Source organism: Malaya genurostris, chromosome 1, assembly GCF_030247185.1.
Source record: "Malaya genurostris strain Urasoe2022 chromosome 1, Malgen_1.1, whole genome shotgun sequence".
NCBI lineage: Eukaryota > Metazoa > Arthropoda > Insecta > Diptera > Culicidae > Malaya > Malaya genurostris.
In genome coordinates, this window is record NC_080570.1 from 135,532,663 (window position 1) to 135,558,074 (window position 25,412).

The following is a 25,412-nucleotide window of genomic DNA, read 5'->3' on the forward strand; positions in this document are numbered from 1 at the left end:
TTCACGATTTGCCTTTCACTTTTCATTATCTATCAAATATGAATGATTCACCCTTAACAGTTAGATTTTCTTTTTCTTTCTTTGTAGAATTCATTACCTATTTCCATATTCATCATACACAACTGCAGTTTTCGGTAAAAATATTGTTTTTTTCCTCTTCTGCCTTCCGATTCCATTTCTCTTATTTTGCCTAAGAGCGAACACTGATCCAATAATTTCTAGTTTCATATTCTTGGAATATTTATATTAATTCATATACAAATACAAACATAATTAAGTCGCACACACTCACAGCGGCCACCGTCTCGACTTTTTTTTTGTTTCTGTTTTCTTTCTCTCTTTTGCTTTGAGGAAACGGAAAACCGTCATCATGATACTTTGTATGAAACTTGATTTGCACTAGAACGGAACAAGGGGGGTTCTATCCCCCCCTTCTGTTTCCTTCCTTAACTAAAAATTAGTTAAATATATTAATACTTCAAGACAATAGTTTCGTTTTTATTACAATAGAGAACCGTTAAATTGATATTTTTTTCTTCTTCATAACTTTCATTTTTTGTTACACCGAACCACGTTTAAATTACACATCTTTTAGATGGTACAGTTAAAAAATCTTCTTAATTTGCCTATTTACAGCGGACGTGTACCTGTTTTCCTGAGCGGCGGTCCTGCAAACCGGACAGTAGACCCGAAAAAGAACGCTGCCCCAGGGAAAGCCACTTCCCGGGACGACTCGTCATTTGAAAGCCTAACCTTGAATCGAATCTCGTTCAGACCAATCAAACGTTTTGCACTATTTGCACAATTCGCGGATCATTGGCGCACTCTTTCCGCGATTCCAGTAAGACGGACAGACACACATACTTAAGTTACACCGTGATCACTTCTGTTTTATTTGAATATTTTTTTTTTGCTTACTTGTTTGGAGATCTTACTACGTTCTACTTTCGCTGGAAAGAAATTATACTAAATGGTTTGCCCAATATGAAAAAAGAAAAACAAAAATAACAAAGCAGCAAAGCATTATTCGCAGTACTACATAAGTAGAAAAAAAACATTAGCACTATTTACAATTTATTTTACACACACGCTTCACTTGCCTAATCAGCATTTGATAGTGGCAAAAATAGTTTAAATTTAAACGCCCTACCAAGCCGGGAAGGGGGGGGGGGGGGGGAGGTCAGAATCACGCGAAACAATAATCCGCAACCAGCGAGCACAAAAGGAAACATTATTTTCCGGTTGATATATCTACAACACTCGCTCGTGTTGTTCCCTAACACAAAAACAGAAACACAGCCATTCTTCCTATAGTAAAAAATAGTGTCCTCCTTTTGGTTTCGAGGGATCGTTCGTTCGCTTCATCTTCCCCCCTTCTTTCTTCTGCTGCCCGTTGGCTAGGTGACCACAATTATAATATGTACGGTGCTGATATCATGAATGACACACAGAACAATTCAGTTCCTATCACTTCTAGGAGTTACATTTTTTTCTGGGATTCTGAGTGTTTTAAGAAATCTGTTTCGTTGGTTGGAAAATTGACGGCTTGTATTAGGAATTTTTCCTTCTAAGATAAGAAAAAACCTTAGTTGTAAATCAATACTTTTAGTGTGTTCCGAAAAGGGCTATGCAAAAAAGTAAAAAGTTTTTGACACTGCTGACGTAAAGCCCACGAACAATTTCAATCGCGCCGCATAATCAAACCTTAATGGTCTATTATAACACTTAAAATTCTTTCCCCGGTGAACGACCAACTAAGTTAAAGCCGCGGTTAAAAATAAATGATTAAAAAATTTCTATGCTGCTACAGCTTACTATTGATAGTCATCACACAGCTGAAGAGGATTGGTTCTACACAACCAAAGTCAGTCACAAAACAAAATAAGACCGACCAAATTGAGTTGCTTTTCTGGACTAATAATAAACCTACTAGTTTGAGTTTCACCATGAATAAGCTAGAATCATTTCCCGAAAAGCCGTTTCATCGAAAGTCATTTTACCGAAAGGGACATTTCGTCGAGTGCCATTTCATCGAAAGGGTCATTTCGTCGAATAGAATAGTTGTCATAATGTGGTATTGAAGTTGATTTCAAATCAAGAAAAATGAAATATGATAAGTTCTACGCCCGTTTTGTTGACCTAAAATCGTGTATCTAAAATACATTCGTTTCCCTGTTGTTTAATTCAGAAAGAATAATGTTTTGATTGATTTTTTAATATTGATGTATAATCCTCAGAATGGAGTTTCTAGGAAAACGGGTAAAATTTAGCAACTACTAAGCCTAAAAGCATCTACCAGGATATTTTTTGGGCTATTTTTTGCGGGTTACTGAGCCAAAATGAAAAAAAAGTCTAATGCGCGGTCGCCGCGTCCGTTTAGTTCGTGTGCTGTCCGATCTCGCTTCCGCACGTTCGAAACTAGCTAACGCAAAGAAACCTAGCTTTGAGTAAACTGAATAAACGAGTCGATTACAGTTTTGCCGCTCATTTTTGCTCCGGTTATGTGGCCCTGCCTTATCAATCATCTTCGTGTTCGTGAAATATTTCGTCAATATTCGAATTTTTTATACTATTTTTAGTTACATGAATATTTATATACCTTTCCCCCCCTCGTCCAGAGAAGCCCATAAAGGGAGACAATGAATATTTATATACCTTTTCATTGTTATGCTTCCTGAAACTTAAGGTCTGAGGACAGAGGGTCGCGTGTTGAGTTTTAAATCGACCACGTGGCTCGCTCAATTCCCTTTGCGCATCGTATTTCTCTTGCACTCTCTCGTATATGAGCAAACTGTACCGGGTTGCCAGCATACATGTTAACTTTTTGATGAGAAATTTTATCACATTAAGTGGTCTGAAATTCTCTAAGTATTTTTTTCCATAATTTTTGCTTTGAGATAACACCATATCTCTACGTTTCATGCCTTTCAAAAAAATTGGCAAAAAAAATGTTCGATTTCGAAAATCTCACATTTTTTTTTAGTTCCAAAGCCGATTTTTTTTTTAAATAAACTTGTTTGAGATTTCACCAGATATGACCGTTTTAAGGATTTCGAAGATATTTGGCATCGAAAAATAAATTTCTTAAATTTTGTGGTTTTTTCTACGCGGATTTCCGTGTCCAAAGTCGTATTTTTTCCTAAAATTTTTCTTTGAAATTACACCATATCTGAAAGTTTCAAGCATTTCTAAAAAAATTGGCATAAAAAAATGTTCGATTTCGGAAATTTCAAAAAAAAATTAAGTTTCAAGGTCGATTTTTTCAATTTTTTTTTAATTACACCAGATCTGGACGTTTCATGCATTTTTTTTCCGAAGTTGCGCACGCGGTCTTAAATTCCAAAGTCGTATTTTTTCCAAAAAATTCTCTTTGAGATTACACAATCACCCCGATTCTGCAATCCGACGGATTTGTGATACGAACGAATCTACACTTTCGTTCGAGTTCGAATTTTGCATTCTTCATTCCGTTCGACTTGTATGATTCGATGGACTCTCGTTCGGGAACACTTGAAATTTCGAACACTAAACATCAAAGCTGTTAACACTACTTACACGTTCTATATTATTTATATTATTAGTTCCTTTGTGAACGAAACCGTCACACTTGTATAACAAACAAATTAGAAACGATTCTAAGCCGAACATAAGTAATACGTATGCACGTCGATCGAGTAATGTTCGAAAATTGAACAACTCGATCGAATGATATTCGAGTTCACACCCAACTCGAACGGAATGCAGAATGGAAATTGCACATTCGATCGGAATATTTCGAATCGATCGACGTACAGAATAGGGCTGAATATCTCAACGTTTCATGCATTTCTAAAACATTTGGCAAGAAAAATGTTCGATTTTGGATATCTCAGAATTTTTTCAGTTCCAAAGTCGATTCTGAAAAACAAAATTTTTTTTTTCAGATTACAACAGATCTGTACGTTTCATGGGTTTTTTAAGATATTTGGCATCAAAATTTACATAACACAATTTTTATAAAATTTGGCATCAAAGTAAAATTTCGATTTCGGAAATTAAAAAAAAAAAGTTCCTAACTCAAAATTTCCTAAGTCGATTTTTCTCGAATTTTTTTTCATAGGTTACACCAGGTCTGAACGTTTTATGCATTTCTAAGCCATCTGGCATCAAAAAATAAATTTCTTCAATTTTGCGGGTTTTTCTACGTGGATTTCTGAAGTTACGTGGTCTTAAATTCTCTAAGTCGTATTTTTTCCTATAATTTTTCTTTGAAATTGCACCATATCTCAGAGTTTCATGCATTTCTAAAAAAGTTGGCATAAAAACATGCTCGATTTCGGAAATCTCAAAATTTTTTCAAGTTCCAGAGTTGATATAAAAAAAATGTTTTGCAGATTATACCAGATCTGGACGTTCATGGATTTTTAAAACAGGCATCAAAAAATATTTTTCAGTTTTGCGGTTTTTTACGCGGATTTCCGAAGTTACGCAACGTTTTTTACGCGGATTTCCGAAGTTACGTGGTCTTAAATTCTCTAAGTCCAAAGTCGTATTTTTTCCTAAAATTTTTCTTGGAAATTGCACCATATTTTAAAGTTTCATGCATTTCTAAAAAAGTTGGCATAAAAAAATGCTCGATTTCGGAAATCTTAAAAATTTTTCAAGTTCCAGAGTTGATATAAAAAAAAATTGTTTTTCAGATTACATTTTACGCGTATTTCCGAAGTTACGCAACGTTTTTTACGCGGATTTCCAAAAGTGACGCAACGTTTTTTACGCGTATTTCCGAAGTTACGCGGCTTTTTTTACTCAGTACGTATCTCCCGCGTAATAAGAGACCTCAGTGTACGAGACTACATTCAAGACATGTTCGAAGGTAGCTTCCATTAGAACTGAGTATTATGCTCACTAAGAAATTTTAGTTTAATCAAAAACATATCTCAAGAACATTTGATATGCTAAGGTCGTTTTCGAATAAAATTCCTTACGATGTGTTGGAACAAATCTGAACGTGATTAAGAATACTGAGGCTAGAACACGATTATTGGTACAGTCAAAATAATTTCAAATGGGTTTCCCAGACGCGTACTAACTGATTACTATTACTGACATGCATGATTTTAGCTGTATCAAAGACTTTCTTTTATACCAAGTGATCGTTATGCCAAAAAACCATTATGTCAAATGAGATTATTCCAAACGAGGTATCCCCGTTTTGATAATTATCAAAAGAAATATATCAACGTTTCTCGTCTGAAAATCATAAAAAACACTATCAACAGTAGTAGAGTCGGGCTGTAAGTCAATCGTTCTTATTGACGATATCACCAGACTCGAAAGTAATATTGGATTTCATTTACGGTCGTTATCATATTTGAAAATTAAGTGATAATTATGCCCTGTGCACGACATTTCCTGTTGAAAAATTCGTTCCGTTTAAATTTTCTCTTCCGGCAAAATGATTCCTTTAGTGAAATGACTTTCCTTTCGGTTGCACACTCTCTCCCGTCCCGTTTGAAGATTCATGCTTTAGAACAACCTTCGAAAGGTACGAAACCATACACGTTTCGAGCACCAATCGATGATAATTTCATCCAGAAAATTTTTCTCCAAACAACAACAGTTTGTCAATCTTCTTTCCGCTGCACAGATTTCTCGGCTTCTCGTAGAGCCTACACTAGAACACGAATATTTGCACAAGCACGCCGTAACATAAAACAACCACAATATTACTTCCAATGTGGAGAAAAAATAAATATCTTTGAACGGAAATGCATCGGTTTGTTTTTTTTTCAAGTGTTCTGTAACATAAGAAAAATAATCTAAACTTAACAGAAAATGTTTTTCGTCTTTCATTTTTTTTATATAAAATCAATACTAGTTTTGTTTTACTAAATAGGTACACCACTATGTTAACGTATTTTTTTTTGTTGCTTTTTTTTTACTTGCTTAAGGAAATAGTACTTCGCAATTGATTTTTGTTTTTTTTTTTCTTTGTTTCTTCTTGTTGTGTATGTGTTCAACTACCATTATGAGTGTTACTTTCATGGTTTATTTGTCCTACCTATTCACATTATCAATCCGCTGATGATGTCACTCTTCTCTTCCGTCTACTTCTTCTTTCATAAAGAATCACTTTTTTGCTTCTTTTCGCTAACACAAATCGAAACATCATCGGTTTGCTTTACATTCAGATCCCTAACTAAAAGATGCGATCCTATCCAATTATAAGTGCCTATATTTTCGGAGGCGCCGGGATTGAGATACACTCCGTTCCCGACCGTATTTTATACTACAATCAATAATAGTAATAGTCCAAACTTACACATTAGCCTTTAGTTATGGTTTTTTTTGTGTTATCATTTTTACATAATGTCCTTTTCTTAAAACTAGTACTGCATTTTGCATGTTTGAATTCGCAATGCCGTTCGCTCTGTTCGCTGCTGCTGCTGCTGCTGTTGTTGTTGTGTGTGACCCATAAATACTTGAGGTGAACTGTGTCTACTATTACTTACTTCATGGTCCAAAATGGGACCGCCATAAGCTTAGCACATCAACACGCACACACGCACACGTAAAGTGCCGCAGGAGAAGAAAAACAAACGTACGACAGTGGGTAGCTAAAAAGGCAAACTGAAGGAAAACGAAATGATTTCCTTTTTCGTTTTCCGAGTGTGCTACGAAACGTGCGCTCGTCACTAAAATAAACAACATGTTTTTCACCTGTTCGCTAAATCTATGAACAATGGACACCGGGGCGCTTATTTACAACGTATCTTCGCTATTTACATCGCGGGTTGTCGCGGTTTCAATCCTAATTTGGTTCTCGCTCGGTCAATATTGATTGTTTCCTACCTGGTATTATATAGATGAGTGATAAGGCTTGGTTCTCCATTCATTATTTTGAGTCTCACAGAGTTAGCAGGGGTGTCCCTAGTATACATGATACTACTACAATTGCTCGACGAATTTGGTGAGTTGATCCTGAGCGGTCAGTGGACTGGTATCGTTGGGACCACCGCCACCACCACCGCCCATTTGATTGGGATCGCCGGGGCCCCCGACGCCTCCGGGTCCACCACCGACGCCGACAGGAGATTGATGTGGATGCATATGGTTGTGCATTTCACCACCGGGTCCGGATGGTGCCGGTGAGTGGGAAGGCAAATGGTGCGGCGATGGTTGTGCCCGGGGCGACGCTGACGGTTGTGCCCGCGGTGAAGGAACTGCTCGTGGAGAAGGTTGCGGTTGTGGAGATCGAATCGGAGGAGGCGATCGAACGGTTTGCATCAGCTGCTGTTGCATCGAATGTTGGGGCGTTGGAGGACCCATCACACCACCTGGCTGTCCTCCGGGACCCTGTTGTAACTGCTGTGAAAGCACGTTCACTCCTACTCCGGCTCCTTGCTGTGGGTTCGGTTTCAATCCTTGCTGCATATATTGCTGCTGATCGGGGAACATTCCACCTTGTCCATAACCGCCGACGCCCATCTGCTGTTGAGGCCGTGGCCGTTGTTGGTAAGGTGGTGCTGGCTGCATATTTCCTCCAGTCATTGCCAGCTGTCGCTGAAGCATCATCTGCTGTTGCTGTTGTTGTTGTTGCTGCTGCTGTTGTTTGTACCACATCTGTTGTTGAATCTATCAAACGATAAAAAAGGCATGTTTTATCGACCTCGAACTTTTTAGTCTGCTTAAGCGGGCCACAACTTACCGGTAACTGCATCTGTGGGTTGCCTCCTGGTTTACCACCTCCGGCCATCCCTTGTACGCTTCCTTGAAGCCGATTCGGTGCCATTGGACCACCGGCAGCAGCCGGATTGTACGACATGCCACCAGGTATTTGTCCTGGACCTTGCTGTTGTCCCTGGACACCACCGGCGCCGGCGTGTTGCATCACATTGTGCGACTGTTGTTGCTGCTGTTGCTGTTGTTGTTGCTGCTGCTGTTGACTCATTCCGCCTTGGTTCTGGTTTTGTTGGTTCTGAGCCTGAAAGAAAGGTAGTAATCGTATTATTTAAACTCAACGACAACAAGCGAATGATCGCTTGGCATTTATGCATTTCACATCAAAGTATGGTTAATTTTTTCTATATGATTGCGGAATAAATTGGACTGTTTCACTGCTCAAAGTTATGCGGAATAATCCGAGCATGTTGAACTGTGCTCGGACGTCAGGCAGTTCAATTAATAGTCATGCCCGAAATAGATCAGTAATCATATTGCATCATAATTTGCTCGTTAGTTTCTTATCCAAGACATACAAATCATAGAAGTTTGCATGTATTTTTTTTCGTTCGATTTGAAGAATCAGAAGAATTTCAATGTAAAAGTATCTTGTGTGAGGCGATCATCACACAAATTAAATTCACAAATGATCCACTTGCTGATATGCACAGCAAACTGCTCCACGGCATTAACGAACTGCACAAGAGATGCAAGTCGATTCGGTACTCATTCTTTGAGATTTGAGACGACACTCTGATTGAATGCAAGCACACACATTGAGGTGCGGAATTCCAATAAAAACCGTGAAAGTATTCACCCTCATTCTTGTTTACGGCCGTATGCGATACGTTCGAAAGCATAACAAATTCGTATTCCCGTTTACGTTCGAGTCAATCACACTTTTAAACATCGTACATGCATAAAAACAACGCCCATCCAACTTTAAACTATCAGTTCTGGTACAGATTTGAGTTGTAAATAAAAATCTTTGATATCATTTGTTATTTGACTTGTTTTTTTCACTGATTTTGTATCATCATGTTTGCTTACGTCCGTATCGACCATACGACGAAAACATGCTTTCGAACGAATGCGAACAAGCCATTCTTGTTTTCACTCGAACGTGTACGTACGCGATTCCTGTGCAAAAGAAGGATCGGTAGCGCAGGTAGTTTTTTAAGGAAGATTCCAAGCATCAAGGAAGTGACGAATGCTACATAATAAATAAATATCGTACTCAGGACCAATTTTATTCAAGTCGGTAAATGAAATTTTCGAATTAAATTTCGTGCAAAGTAAAAAAAAGCATTTGAAATAGCAGTCCGATCAGTAGTATCTGCGAAAAATATGTTGCATTTTTCTTGCAATTTTGTCATGTTTTCGATAGCCTACATATTTATTTCATTCGTAAAATCATGCATTTAATATAAAATAAAGCATGTTTACCCATGGCGTATTTTCCATAAAGTACTTAATAGATGCAAAATTGATGCGTAAAAACTTTGAACCTCGCATATATTCAAAGGCTCCCCACAAAAAAACAGCATTTTACTATACTGCTTTGCTTTCTAAATGATTTATGCAAAACACAAATTTATGATTTGATTAAAAATCACCTTTAGATTCGAAAATAATTTTGTTAGAGATCGGTTAAACTTTTTTCAATGTGTTCGAACGGTTGATTCGCAACATTAAACTGACGAATCGAAACCACGGCATTTCGTCTATTCGTCCGTAAACGGGAATGGGACATTTCGTTCGTACGACTGATGTTCGAACACACGCTTCGTTTGAAACTAAAATGGCATACATTCTAGCGTTTCGCATATGGTTAATCACATGAATTGGACTGATTACATCAAGATTACATTAAGAAGTTTACTGATATTTGAATATTTTGTGGCAAACGAGTCGCGTTCGAATTCATTCGAGTGAAAACAAGAATGGCTTATTCGTATTCGTTCGAAAGCACCCGTTCGTCGTACTGCGGATACGGACGTAAACAAGAGTGAGGGTGATTGACTTTGTTAGGGTGATAATGGCTTGGAAAACATAAAATGAGACACTGTTCGTTATTCATGAAGATTCGACCAGAATTCCAAACGACTGAGCCGCACTCAAGAGCTTTAGAAACAATGTAGCCGATGTGTGACTTGAATATCAGATCACCATGATATTGAACGCACGTCGTCGTGGCTATCAGGGATTTTTCCAGAAAGTATTCGGCTTACTCTCTTACCCCCTCAACGTAGCTTAGCAACTGTAGTTGTAAAAAATCTGCATCTTCTGGGGTTCGGTCAGAGAAAAGTTGACGTCGTTGAAGTACAGTAAGAATATTAAAGGCACTAGACGGTTGCCCTGCGGTATTCCGGACGATGCGATAAGCTTATTGAAAACGTGATTGATTCACTACTGAACGACGATCCATTAGGTATGATTAACAGCCATCGAACGATGTTCGAATCGATTCCAAGTATTTCCAATTTAGCAATCTCTATATCGTGATTAATTACATCAAAAGCAGAGGAAATATCAGTTTGAATAGCATCTGTTTGTAAACCTCTTGACATACCATCAGTCGTTAAAGACCTACATTACAATAAGTTGATGGTTGTAGAGCACTTAGGCATAAAGCCATGTCGGGTATCGACAATGTATTGCATACAGTAACTGAAAATCGGTGCTAAAACAACCTTTCCGAACAATTTAGAAACTACACTAATGTCGTTTTCGAAAACTAAAATTGACCCAGAGTAGTTTTCAAGCTTTTCAACAAACGATGTGCTGTTGAATCAAGTTTCTCATTGAAAAATGGTTTTTCGACATCTCCGGAGTAGCTTAATGTTAAGGTCGCTATACTGCCCATACTCGTATATCTGTCCCATATCGATTTTCGCCAATATTGAGTTAGCTTGAGGAATGCAATCTATCCTCAATATACTCTCAGAAATTGCAATAAAGGTTGAGGGTTTCTTCAGTAAAATGTGAAAAAAATATCAACTCATGTCTGTCCCATACGCAAAGTACCCGCATATCAGTCCCATTAAGTGTAAATTTCAATAATTTCATTTGGTGCAATATTGGAATAACAAAGGTGTATTACCGATATTTTATGTAATAATACCATAATTTACATTAGGTAGCGCAATAAATCAAAAAATTAGAAAATAAAATTTTAATCGTCTTTTTCTCGACATGCCGATTTTCCATATGGGACTGATATGCAAGTATGGGCAGTATATATCCTCCCCAATTCTGTATTTCGTTTGAATCGGATTTTTTCGATCTAATACGAATTTTTGACATTCTGTAGCTCGATTGACTTCGAATTTTCCATACAAAAGCATCACTCGATCGAATTAGAGAATGCAAATTTTTACATTCGTTCGACAAAATCCGATTCCTTCGAAATACAGCATAGGGGTGATTGTTATGAGAGTGATTCAACTCGGGAACAGTTAATGAATTGCCATATCCTTTACGCAGGAGGGCGCATCGAGTCAGTATATGAAAATCATTTTATTCAGTTCTAAACAAACGAAAATGACGTAAAATGTTGCTCAAAGCCCCGCTCAATTATTTGATAGAATGTCAACGATAAAAACATCTCTCTCTCTCTCTTTCAGTCGTAGACCACGCGGGTCTCTGCAGTATACAGGAGGCGTCTCCATTCAACTCGGTTCATGGCTGCTCGCCGCCAGCCTCGGTAGCTGCGAAGGGTCCGCAGGTTGTCCTCAATTTGATCGATCCATCTTACCCGTTGCGCGCCTCTTCTTCTTATACCGGTCGGATCATTATCGAGAATCATTTTAACCGGGTTGTTCTCCGACATTCTAACAACATGCCCGACCCACCGTAACCGCCCGACCTTGGCCGTTTGGACGAGGGTTGGTCCTCCCAGCAACTGGTGCAGTTCATGGTTCATTCGTCTTCTCCACGTACCGTCTTCCATCCGCATTCCACCGAAGATGATTCGCAACACCTTCCGTTCAAAAACACCTAATGCGCGTTGATCCTCCGCAAGCATTGTCCAGGACTCGTGCCCGTAGAGGATAACCGGTCTAATCAGCGTTTTGTAGATAGTTAACTTCGTACGACGGCGAATTTTGCTCGATCGAAGCGTCCTGCGGAGTCCAAAGTAAGCACGATTTCCTGACAATATGCGTCTCTGAATTTCTTTGCTGGTGTCATTATCGGCAGTCACCAGTGAGCCCAAGTACACGAACTCGTCGACCATTTCGATTTCATCACCACCAATCAGAACTATCAGAACTCGTAATGGGTGGCTGACGTTATCTTCTCTCGAGCCCCTGCCTTTCATGTACTTTGTCTTTGACACATTGATGTCTAGTCCGATCCGCTTGGCCTCAGCTTTTAGTCCGATGTACGTATCTTTCATCTTCTCAAAGTTGCGTGCTATGATATCAATATCATCAGCGAAAACAAGAAGCTGGACGGACTTTATGAAAATCGTGCCACTCGTGTCTATCCTCGTCGCAGTAGCCCTCTGCGAGTTTCGAAGGGACTCGAGTTTATCCCCGATACACGAACAACGCACATCACTCTATCCATCGTAGCCTGGACCAATCGTATTAGTCCAGGAATCCGATAAAAATATGGTTATTACTTATTGTATTCGATATTTCTTTCGGCTTTAACCTTGTTAGCCATTCGCCGGTGCTGCCAAACAGTAGCTCCAACGTCGTGTTACTTTATTTCATCAAACAACTCCTCGTTTTCGGTTTTCAGTGAAAAACGTGTAGTGAGTGTGCAATATCGATATTCAAGTGGAGGATCGAAACTTGCAGAAAGCTTTTCATTTCCCATTATTTTAATCTATATATTTTTATGTTCATGTTTTGCTTCCAGAAATCTGCGATCTGAAAAGCAGTAGCTTTAATTCATTATATTTTAGACACATTTTTTGGTTAAATTTCTCTATAGACGATGTTTCCGTTTCGTGTTATTGCGAGGAAACAAGTGACGTTGGCATCGATACTCTCTTTTGTTGAAACGAAAGACGGGAATGCCTCATCTCTGTGTTCATTTGTTTTGAATGCGAAAAGTGAGTCTGCTCGACTGAATTTTGTCATTGAAGAAACAGGGGAAAAAATTTGGGTTTAAAGAGTGTACTGTATTTTTGAAAGTGGATGCTAAACAGAAAAGTTTATGAGCTACTACAAATAAAGCCAGGGTAACGTGCCACTTGAGCCAATTAATTCTTATTCACTTGCAGTCTTTAAGGTCTGAGGCCAGTGTGTTTTAGGGTGATTTAGAGGGCTATTTTCAAATCTGATTTTTTCAGAAACGGTGACGATTATCAAAAAACCCAACTGACAATCTCTTAGAAAATTAGTTTAGATTATTCTGTAAAAATTTCATAATGATTCATTGACTTTAGCGGTCGGGAAAGTCTATTTTCTGAAGGAAGAATTGCATAGCTGAAAGCGTCGTCTTTCAACTTGTTCATTGAATATCTCGCCTTCAAAGGCATGCATCAACAATCTATCCTGACTATGTCTAGATAATTTAATTTAGATGCGATTAGTGCATAAAAACATAGGTGTTGTCGCGAAAAAATGAAGTGAATGTTATTTATGTGAGGGTAAGTCGATTTCTATGGCGGCGCCATTTTAGTTCCCTGGTAACGTAACGAAACATGAGAGAGAAATAAAATCGGCTCAAAAAGGCTGCCAAGTTTTATTGGATTTTATGTGATGTAGTTAAACTTGTAACCGAAAATATCAAAACTGTCTTGGCCACCCGGCTCATCGAGAGTCATTTTGCACATATGCGAGAGAGCATGGAGAGAAATGTAATACGCAGAGCGAGACACGTGGTTATACGCGACCTACTGGCCGACAATTTTTCACTCTTCACGCGAGCCGTTTTAAAATTTTCAAAACGCAACAGTCTCTTGTGCAAAGTATTTCGTAAACAAGAAAAATGTTATTGCTATGTTTCCGAAGAATTCCACAGAGGAGCCATCTTCATTCGTGCCGTGACTATCGGATCGATCGGACGTAAATTCTGCTTTCTCCAATCGCGTGGTGAATTGTTTTATTCCGTTATCAAGGTCATTCCGTATTCTATTGTGTGCATCAGTGCGGTCGAGTGATAGTTCTAATTAATCCGTTCTTAAGGCCGACTGTGAGCTTGTGTAAAGCAGCACTGCGTGTGGTACCGTTAGCCAGCGCCAGCGCTGGGCGCTGCGTATATATCGTTGTACATTAGAAACAGTGATAAATATATATAGTGATAAAAAGATTGGTTTCATTGGACAGTGTAGTGAGAGACTAAAAACAAAGTGCTTTTTCCTCAAAGAGGTTTTTTGCACTTTATTGAACTGGAGTATTCACCGGTCGCCTAGGACCGGGCCTTGTCGGCCGATCACCCTTCGAGAGCTAAAGCTAAGTATTTTTTTTCTTTTTCCCTGTTGTTCAGTACCATTAGATTTTTATTGCCCCCTAATATTTACCCGCACGGACACATTTCCGTGCCATGACAAAAGGCACAGAATTGCCTGACCTTCCCCTCGATGATCAAATGGATGCTTCTGATGGCAATAAATCTCGCATTAGAAGCTATCCCGATGGGCTTGCACTCTCGGCCGGACCGTATGCGGTTTACATCCGGACCAAAGCGAATGGTAAAAAATTGAACCTTCTAAAACTTTCTAATGACCTGTCCTCGCGATACAATACTGTACAAAAAATTGAGAAAGTACGCCCGGACAAGCTTAGGGTCTTGTTAGCCAGTGCAAAACAGGCTAATGAGATCGTTCGAAGTGAGCATTTCACGCGGGAGTATCGCGTATACGTACCAGCTCGCGAAGTCGAGATAGACGGCGTGATCACCGATCCGAGTCTGACTTGCGAGGACGTTCTTAAGCATGGGGCAGGCGGTTTTAAAAACCCCCTACTCAAGAACGTTAAGATACTGGACTGCAAGCAATTGCGTTCAGTATCGACCGCTGAGGATGGGACTAAGTCCTATATCCCATCAGACTCGTATCGGGTGACTTTCGCTGGCTCGGCTTTGCCTAATTACGTCCTCCTGGACCGAGTCCGTTTACCTGTTCGTCTTTTTGTGCCGCGGGTCATGAACTGCACCAATTGCAAACAATTGGGACATACAGCATCCCATTGTTGCAATAAATCCCGGTGTATAAAGTGTGGAGGGAGTCATGCGGATAACTCCTGCAGTGGAGACAATGAAAAGTGTCTCTACTGTAAGGAGGGGCCGCATGACCTCTCTGATTGTCCCGTGTACAAATTGCGTAAGGATAAAATGAAGCGTTCACTTAAGCAACATTCCAAACGCTCTTTTGCAGAAATGTTGAAATGTGCTACGCCACCTACCGAAAATCCTTACGCTTACTTGTCAACTGACGAGAGCGAATATGATGACCCCCTCGAAGGTACATCTTCGGCTGTCCCTCATAGCTCATCAATTAGAAAGAGGAGAAATAAATCTTCTCAAAAGCTCCCTAGTAAGGGTTCGAAGATGTCCTCTGATGGGTTCCGAAAAATTACAACAACTGGTAGTGATGGCAAAAAACCAGAGAAAAAAGCTCCAGGCCTTGGAAAATTAAATTCCGAGCAAGAGTTTCCATCACTTCCTGGGACTTCAAAACCCCCGAAAGTCCCTAAAGATCAGTCAGAAAATTTACCAAATACTGGGTTTGTTAAATTCTCTGATATTGTGGACTGGATCATGTCTACTTTCAATATTTCTGAACCTCTTAAAAGCCTGATAATGGCTTTTATTCCTACAGTTAAAACATTCTTGAAGCAGTTGACTGCAAAATGGCCCCTTCTTTCAGCGATCGTATCCTTCGATGGCTAAGACACCCACCGAGGTCACGGATACAAGCACTGTTATACAGTGGAATTGTAGAAGTATCATCCCAAAAATAGATCCTTTCAAATTTCTAGTAAATAATCTGAAATGTGACGCATTTGCATTGTGCGAAACTTGGCTAACTTCTGAAATACCCTTAAACTTCCACGATTTTAACATTATTCGTCTGGATCGAGATGATTCCTATGGAGGAGTACTTTTGGGGATCAAAAAGTGCTATTCTTTCTATCGCATTAACCTCCCCTCGATACCAGGTATTGAAGTTGTCGCATGTCATGTTACAATCAAAGGCAAGGACCTTTGCATTGCTTCCATCTACATTCCTCCAAGAGCCTCGGTTGGGCACCGGCGGCTCAATGATATCATAGAGCTTCTTCCCGCACCGACGTTGGTTTTAGGAGACTTTAACTCACACGGTACGGGATGGGGCTGTCTTCACGACGATAACAGATCAACTATGATCCATGATATCTGCGACAACTTCAATATGACAATCTTGAATACGGGAGAAATGACACGAATTCCTGCACCACCAGCAAGACCAAGTGCGCTAGACTTATCCCTTTGCTCGACATCGCTACGGTTGGGTTGCACGTGGAAGGTAATCCCTGATCCCCACGGTAGCGATCATCTGCCTATCGTAATTTCAATCGCCACCGGATTAAGACCATCGGAAACAATCAATGTTTCGTATGACCTCACACGAAACATTGATTGGAAATGCTACGCAAATTTGATATCTGAGAATCTAGAAACAACACAAGAACTTCCTCCGGAGGAAGAGTACACGTTTTTGGCTGGCTTGATTCTCGACACCGCGACTCAAGCTCAGACGAAACGTGTACCCGGCGCGAAAACTAACATCCGTCCCCCCAACCCGTGGTGGGACAAAGAGTGCTCAGAATTAAACGCGGAGAGAACTGCATCATTTGTCGAGTTTAGGAAAAACGGAACACCTGATAATTTCAGAAACTACGCGGCATTAGACGCTAAAATGAAAAGCTTGATTAAAGCGAAGAAAAGCGGTTATTGGCGTCGATTCGTAGACGGATTATCGAGAGAAACATCAATGAGCACTCTTTGGAACACAGCCCGACGAATGCGCAACAAAAACACCACAAACGAAAGCGAGGAATATTCTAACCGCTGGATATTCGATTTCGCTAAAAAAGTATGTCCTGACTCTGTTCCGGAACAGACAATCATGCGCGTCGCTTCATCAAACAGAAACGAAACACCTTTTTCGATGGTCGAGTTCTCACTTGCGCTTTTATCGTGTAACAATAAATCTCCGGGGTTAGACAAAATCAAATTCAACTTGTTGTAAAATTTGCCTGACTCTGTCAAAAGGCGCTTATTGAATTTATTCAATAGGCTTCTTGAGGATAATATTGTCCCACATGACTGGAGACAAGTAAGAGTTATCGCCATTCAAAAACCAGGGAAACCTGCCTCCGATCACAATTCGTATCGGCCGATTGCTATGCTTTCCTGTATCCGGAAATTGTTCGAAAAAATGATTCTGTTTCGTCTAGACAATTGGGTCGAGACTAATGGCTTACTTTCAGATACACAATTTGGTTTCCGCAGGGGTAAAGGAACGAACGATTGTCTTGCGTTGCTCTCAACCGAAATTCAAATGGCATTTGCTCGTAAAGAACAAATGGCGTCAGTTTTCCTAGACATCAAGGGGGCTTTTGATTCAGTTTCCATAAACATCCTATCTGAGAAGTTGCATCAGCATGGTCTTTCACCAATTTTGAATAACTTTTTGTATAATCTGTTGTCCGAGAAATACATGTATTTCGCGCATGGTGATTTGTCGACAATACGATTCAGTTACATGGGTCTTCCTCAGGGCTCATGCTTAAGCCCCCTTTTATACAACTTTTACGTGAACAACATTGATGAATGTATCAACACATCTTGCACGCTAAGACAACTTGCCGACGACAGCGTTGTGTCTATTATAGGACCCAAAGCTGCCGATCTCCAAGGACCATTGCAAGATACCCTCGACAACTTGTCGACATGGGCTCTTCAAATGGGTATCGAGTTCTCTACGGAGAAAACTGAGCTGGTTGTATTTTCAAGGAAACGAGAACCAGCACAATTACAGCTTCAACTAGGGGGTGAAACCATAGCTCAGGTCTTCACATTTAAATATCTCGGGGTCTGGTTCGACTCCAAAGGCACCTGGGGATGTCACATTAGGTATCTGAAACAAAAATGCCAACAGAGAATCAATTTTCTTCGTACAATAACCGGATCATGGTGGGGTGCCCACCCAGGAGACCTGATCAGGTTATACCAAACAACGATATTGTCCGTGATGGAATACGGATGCTTTTGCTTCCGATCCGCGGCGAACACTCATTTCATCAAGCTGGAAAGAATTCAGTATCGTTGTTTGCGTATTGCCTTAGGTTGCATGCAGTCGACTCATACGATGAGTCTTGAAGTACTGGCGGGCGTCTTACCGTTGAAAAATCGATTCTGGGATCTCTCATATCGATTGCTAATTCGATGCGACATCCTGAATCCGATGGTGATTGAAAATTTCGAAAGGCTTGTCGAGCTCAATTCTCAAACCCGTTTTATGTCCTTGTATTTTGATTACATGGCTCAGAATATTAATCCTTCTTCGTTTGTTTCCAATCGTGCTCATTTCTTGGATACTTCTGATTCTACTGTGTTTTTCGACACATCCATGAGAGAAGAAATTCGTGGAATCCCGGATCATGTGCGCCCTCAAGTGGCCCCAAATATTTTTTATAATAAATTTAGAACAGTCAACTGTGAAAAGGTGTTTTACACTGACGGTTCAAACATCAACAGGTCCACAGGCTTCGGCATCTTCAATCAAAACATCACCGCTTCGTACAAACTCAGTGATCCGGCTTCAGTCTACGTCGCAGAATTAGCTGCTATTCAGTACACCCTTGAGATCATTGAAACCTTGCCCAAAGACCATTACTTCATTGTGACGGACAGTCTAAGCTCAATAGAAGCTCTCCGGGCAATGAAGCCAGGAAAGTATCCCCCATATTTCCTGGGGAAAATACGGGAACACTTGCGAACTTTATCTGAACGGTCTTATTTAATATCGTTAGTCTGGGTCCCTTCGCATTGTTCCATTCCAGGCAATGAAAAGACTCATTGGCTAAGGTGGGCGCATTAGAAGGTGATATTTATGAAAGACCAATCTGCTTCAATGAATTTTTCAGTATCTCTCGTCAGAAAACTCTCGAAAGTTGGCAAACTTCATGGAGCAATGGCGAACTGGGACGATGGCTACATTCCATTATCCCTAGGGTATCGACGAAACCTTGGTTCAGGGGGATGAACGTGAGTCGCGATTTCATTCGTGTTATGTCGCGGCTCATGTCAAATCACTACACCTTCAACGCACATCTCCGGCGTGTTGGGCTTGCGGAGAGCGGTCTCTGCACCTGTGGCGACGGTTATCAGGACATCGAGCATGTCGTGTGGTCGTGCGTAGAGTATCGTGACGCCAGGTCGAAGCTACTGGAATCCCTTAGGGCCCGAGGTAGACCGCCTGAGGTTCCGGTTCGGGATGTGTTGGCGAGTCGGGATAGTTCATATATGCTTCTCATATACCAGTACCTTAAACACATTGATATACAAGTGTAATGTGTTATCCCTCGCTCAGAAAGTATAAACTCCACCTACAGGTTCGACACTAACATCCGCCCGATTCTCTCGATCCCCGTCCCTGTCCACCATCTTCATTGGAACTAACAAGATCTTTTTTTGTCACTAACTTTTTCGTTACCCCTTCCCTATCTCTTCACCATCTCGATGGCAACTAATTAGATCTTTATCGTTTTCAAACATTTTATTCCCACATCCCCTTTTTACCCCGTTTCCACAATATTTACTTTTTTTTTCATTCTCTTCCGTAACATCACCATCATCGTCCACGGAAGGCCGCCCCAGTCGAAAACCAGCATGCGGGCCACCCGCCGGGCCTTCGTAGCCGGGGGGTGTTTCCCGCGGACGCACGCGGACCGAAGGATGCGGCCAACATGGATCTTCGCCAACGGCATATAGAAGACCCTCATGCGATATTCAATTCACCGGCCACTACCGATAGCTTCTCGAGAATCCGCTACCGCTACATTACATAATGATACTTTTCTAGTTTTAAGTTAGTCGTAATTAAGATTAGTAAATACCCTTGGCATCTTAGAGCTTAAGCAGTGTGCCTTAAAATTATACTATAATATTGAATAAAAAAAAAAAAAGGAGCCATCTTAGACATCTGATTTTCTTGCTGTACTTCTCCGGATAAACACCGTGTTTGTTGCTAACCTAAAAATCTATAATTTGATAAATGCAGCTCAGAGGATGGTAGATTTCTCTTCAACGGCATTTGATATTTTTTGCAGATTTGTTCTTAATCATTTAAATGATAGTGAATTCCGACAAATGCACAACTATTACGTTCCTAAGAAAGAAAGTTCCTGACAAATTCGAATACCATCTTGAAGGATTTATGATTAGCAGATCAACATGTGTCAAAGATGTTGGTACCTTTTTCGATGAAAAGGTAACATTCAAACAAGACAGCAACTACAACTTCTCGATGATTGACATTCGTAATAAGAACGACCAAGGACATTGTTGATATTTATTGCTTAAAATCCCTACAATCCCCCTCTAGATCATTTTTTAATACTTTGGAGCACTTTTCTGATACTCATTGATTTAGAAATGAATATCATAAAATCCAAGTGGATTCGTTCTTCGTCGATTACCTTGGAATTCAACTATCCATAGCTTGATAATCTCGGATTACTAATTGTTTTTAACATGCTACAAGTACGTCGGAATCTGTTGAAAGCGTCAATGATAGCGGATGACTATTCCGCTTTGCTGCGTGAGGCTAACGATAACGATAACGTCCTCGAGAGCTCACCGTAACAACGCCTTTCTTCAACGACTTCTACGTCGCACTAAAAATGGAACAGAAGGCGCCGCTATCGGCTCACAAAGATCATTATTATTTTCTTTACAAAGATCGTTCAATCAGACGTCGAGCACCGGTTGGTTGAGTTCACCGGAACGAGTCGTCATACAAACTCCAGGAACACCATGCACTCGTTGTGTTTATGTTGAAAGCTACTGAGAATTTCCAATACTGAACCATTAACTTGAATCTTGGTGAAATTCAACCGAAGTATATTTCAATACACCAATGTTATTTTAATCATATTTTGTCTCGTACGTTCGAAATATTTGACTAACTTTCTGGAACACTTTGCTTGCTAGCTTAATTTCGAAAGCATATTTTTTGTAGTGTACAGTCCAACAATTGTGCTCCTGAATCAAGGTATCGATTTTGATTAAAACATACCATTTGCTGTCGCTGTTTGATAAATGCAGCCATCAGCTGCGGGTTCGCCTTCAGTATCGACAGTAGCTGCTGCTGTTGCTCCGGACCCGCCTGAGGATTCTTCAGTGTTGCCATCAGCTGGGCAATCGCCGCTTTCGGTTGGTTGGTCGGAAGACCCTGTGAAGGTTGCCCTTGCTGTTGACCGACCTGCTGTGGATTACCGACCATACCACCGGGGCCTTGAATACATACGCCTCCCGGTCCGGGCCGCATTCCTGCCATCATCTGTTGGCTACCGACACCGGCACCCATCATTCCCTTTATTGAGGAAAAGATACGGTTCCTATTAGCGATCATGTTTTGTCAAAAGGTATGGTTCTCTATACTTACCCCTTGCATAGGATTTGGTTGTTGTGGTTGCTGTTGTCCTTGCGGCATCATACCCGGCAGGTTCGGTCGCATGACTTGTGGATTTTGCTGTCCACCGGTATTCGGGTAACGTGGGTTTCCCCATTGATCTATTTGGGCCATAACATTCTGCCCGGCACCACCTACGGGACCACCGGCACCCATTGGAACTCCTACACCACCCGGTTGCTGTTGATTGGGACCACCCATTCCAGCTACTCCCGCGACACCACCAACACCACCCATGTGTCCTGCACCGGCCATAGCACGTTGCATAACGGGCGGCGGCATTGGACCACCACCTGGATTCACTTTACCGAAACTGGCATGCGGAGCCTGCTGACGCGCAGCTTCCTCCTGAACCTGTTGTTGAAAATTAGATTTAAGTGATCCATACGACTATCGTAATGGGGTTAGGAATGCTATGCAATCAATCAAACTTAGGATCGGTATTGAAAATGTAATTTACCTGTTTCAACGCTTGCATAACGTTAGGCGGTGGAGGTTGCGCTTCGGGTTTCAGTCCTAAGCCTGGCGGATGCGGACTACCCATACCGCCGATTTGCGACACCGGGCTAGGTGCTGCCGAAGGACTCATACCACCGGGTGCCCCGAGAACACCGGCACCACCTGGTCCTATCATACCACCGCCAGCGCCAGCACCAGCGGCTCCCGTAACCGAACCGGGTCCACCCAATCCCGTCGGGCCCATTCCACCGACAACGCTGCCACCAGAAGCACCCATGTTACCAGGTCCGGGGCTTAAACCACCGGCGGCAACCGACGGTCCAGCACTACTTGGCACGCTTGGCAACGATGGTGCTCCGACACGGGTTGTGTTCATTACGGCCATACGTCTTCGTAACAGTTGCTGCTGTTGTAGCCTGCAATGAACGACGAAGACAAACAAAAACAACATTAATCAAATTGTATCACCACCTATGGGTGAAACCAAAAACACCTACCTTTGCTGTAGCTGCTGTTGCTTCAACTTGTGCTTGATGTTCGGACAGAATGGTACCAAACATTTAGCCTCCTGGCAGTGCTTGGCGTGGTAGCAACATAACGCAATGAGCTGTTTGCAAATCGGACAACCACCGTGCGTCTTCCGTTTGCAGTGCTTCGTATGTTGCACCACCCGTTTCATCTTCTGACAGCTCGGTAGCCGGCAGTTGGCATCGCGACACTGACACGCGTGCACCAGCGATTGGATGCACCGTTGAATGGATTGTTTGCGTGCTTCCTGTGGGTTCGTTTGTTTGATGTCGGTCGGTGACGAACCGTCGTCCAAATCGAAGCCCAGTTTGTCCATTTTGTGTGGGTGGCCAACCTTCTCCTTGCACTGGATGCACAGATCGAAATCCTGAGAATCAGAAAGGTTAATTTAATCAATACTGTCGGCTTGGAAGTTTCAAATCGAAACAAAAAAATACATACATCGCAAACGGTACAATGGTAACGTGTTTCCACGTGGTTCTTGCAGTTGTTACAAGTGTAGACGAATTTATCCTGGCCCTGGTTGTGAAGTTCGTACAGCATGCAAAGCGAACTGAACTGGGCTCTACGAAGCGACGAGAATTCAAAGTGCTTGTCTCGTGCCATCGTCAGAAATGCGTCGCGACCATCCATCAGATCACAGTTGATGAGAGGATCGGGATCTTGGATGGGCTGAAATATATGAAAAAAAGCCATTTAGTTTGTTTTCTTTTTCTTTGGCTTAGGAGGTTTATGAATACCGCTAAGCTAGCTGCCGACTGAGCCGAATGTAACCGGATGACAAAGAATACTTCCTTGTGTTTTTCCATGGTGGCGAAGATCTTTGCGCTCAGATCGTTTCCGATCTGTTCGTTGGACTTCTTGTTGTTCTTTCGTTGGGCCGCCTTGGATTTGTTTGACTTCTTCGCCTTCTTTTGGCCGCCTTTCTTCTTCCCATCGACACCGGTGTCGCTATCGTCGTTCATTGACATGATCTGTGTGTGAGTGAGTAGGATGATTTAGGTTTTTTTAGTTCAATGAAAACACGACGAGAATTGGTCATGGTTAAACTTACCGCATTAGCTGCCGCCTCTTCCCGTTCGGCTTGCTTTCGTTTTTCCTCCTCCTCCTGGTCGAGTTCTTTGATACTCTCTTCCAGCACGTTTGGCCAAAAGTCACCCTCGAAATAGGGCAACTCCGAAGCCGATTGCAACTTGTCCTCCATCGCCTGCTTCAGGATGTCCTTGTAGTCCTGAATGGTTCGTTCAACCATACCCTTGTCGAGCATCTTCTTGTACCACTCTTGCAGCCGTTTCGGTTTCGGAATGCGCTGCTCGGGCGGATGGCAGTGGAAAATGTAGTCATCGCCTTCGGACGGCGGGCAGGCCCAAATGTGTGCCATCGTATAGCCCAGCTGTTTGGCATAATCCATGTAGCCGAGCAGAATCTCGTGGTACACTGAGGTACGGTACTGCCGTGGCCGGAAGAAATGTACCGAATCCAGATAGGCGATGTAAACTCGCCTGGTATTTGGGGCCGCACATTCGGAGCCGTACTCCTGGACATGCATACCGAAGAAGCACACATCGATGCCGTCCACTTCCTCGAACGCGAATAGGGCTTTCGCTCGGTACGGGAACTCCGGCAGCATTTCCCCGTTTTCCACAAACCGACTACGCATACCCGGCTTTACTTCCACCATTTTGTCCGAACTGGATACGACTCTAATATGCACCTCTCCGGCGCCAGCCTCTTTTTTCTTCAGGAAATTGTTCACCCTTGTTTCGATGTACGTACCGAGTTTGGAGGTGGGTAACCGTTTGGCATTGAACTTATTCTCTTTCCGCTTGGCACCCTTCTTCTTCAGACAGTTATCACAAACGAATCCACCCGGCCAGATAGACTCCAAATAGAGCACGCAAATCTGGTGCTGCTTCCGACCACAGTCCAAACAATCAACGAACGGCTCCAGCTCCAGGTGGTCGTTCTTCATCTCTTTGAACTGATCTTTTTTGATTTGACTGCAATAATGATGAGAGATCGTTTTCTTACAAACTGTTCTCAGTTTGGTTTGTTCATTCTATACTTACGTTTGAGTCTGCATCGGATCATCGCCCAGCGTGACCATGTCACCGGGAATGTCGTTGAAGCACTTCTGACAGTAGGTGTATCTGGTAGATAGTGGTCCAAAAGAGCTTTAGTTTTGATATTTCGGACACAAAGTGGGGTCACACAAGCGGAGACACAAGGAAGATCGAGGAAGGAAGGAACACATGTGTGATTCGTGTTCGTAATGGTGGTGATGGTGATGGTGGTGATAATTGTTGAGATAAGGCAAATGGACGAACGGACGAAAACCGTGCGAGTCATCCGAATTTTTTTTGTGAGATGGTGATGGAATTGATTATTGATTATGCGTAATTTTGAGAGTGACACGATGAGGCGACAGGTGAGGTTCATAGAACGAAAACAAAAGATATTGATTAGGGCCCGGTTAGTGAGTGAAGGGTAAAAGCATTCGAGAGGACAATTAATTGTTAGTCTTTTGAATGATCTATATTTAACACATTATTATCGAATGAATATGCGATTATTTTTTAGGTTCACTTGTTTTTTTCTAAAGGAAGAAGCAATATTTCTGTTTTAGAATGATAGAATTTAGATAGTTTCCATGGTTTTCAAAAGTTTTGAGATACATTTGTAGTTTGAGCACTGGTCAGAGTTTGAATCATGATTCATCTCTGACGGCATTCCGGCAATAAGCCTGAAGAAAAGCGGCACTGGCGCATACTTTTCAGTTCACAAGAGCGGGGATAATACAAAAATCGATAACTACCGCTGAATTACATTTCTAAGCCCTGTTATAAAATCGTTCGAACTAGTTATCCCTTCTTCTACCACCGTAAGCGATACATTGTCGAGTCTTAGCATGGTTTTATGTCGAAACGTTCTACGGCTACTAATTTTCAGACGTTTACATTTGAAGTGTTCAACTTTTTGTCAAGCGACACACGGACTGATGTTATATATACCGATCACTCATCTACATTTAATAGGATTAACCACGAAATTGAAATATTTAAATTTGACAGACGAGGTTTCG

At 41.5% G+C, this 25,412-nt stretch overlaps 1 protein-coding gene across 3 annotated transcripts in view; it reads right to left on the reverse strand.

The window, feature by feature from the left end:
- Nucleotides 1-339: 339 nt before the first annotated feature.
- Nucleotides 340-25,412, reverse strand: part of LOC131425852 (CREB-binding protein) — a 62,271-nt gene continuing 37,198 nt past the window's right edge. For 2 of the 3 annotated variants that reach the window (XM_058588082.1, XM_058588081.1), the window contains exons 6-15: nucleotides 24,400-24,504; nucleotides 23,385-24,330; nucleotides 23,071-23,304; nucleotides 22,772-23,002; nucleotides 22,300-22,697; nucleotides 21,804-22,218; nucleotides 21,317-21,697; nucleotides 20,948-21,244; nucleotides 7,691-7,966; nucleotides 340-7,617 (exon numbers count right to left, since the gene is read on the reverse strand). In XM_058588082.1, coding sequence (XP_058444065.1) covers nucleotides 6,931-7,617; nucleotides 7,691-7,966; nucleotides 20,948-21,244; nucleotides 21,317-21,697; nucleotides 21,804-22,218; nucleotides 22,300-22,697; nucleotides 22,772-23,002; nucleotides 23,071-23,304; nucleotides 23,385-24,330; nucleotides 24,400-24,504 — 3,970 coding nt within the window. In that variant the 3' untranslated portion in view covers nucleotides 340-6,930. The remainder of the gene's footprint in view (nucleotides 7,618-7,690; nucleotides 7,967-20,947; nucleotides 21,245-21,316; nucleotides 21,698-21,803; nucleotides 22,219-22,299; nucleotides 22,698-22,771; nucleotides 23,003-23,070; nucleotides 23,305-23,384; nucleotides 24,331-24,399; nucleotides 24,505-25,412) is intronic. The other variant, XM_058588083.1, reaches the window with a different exon arrangement.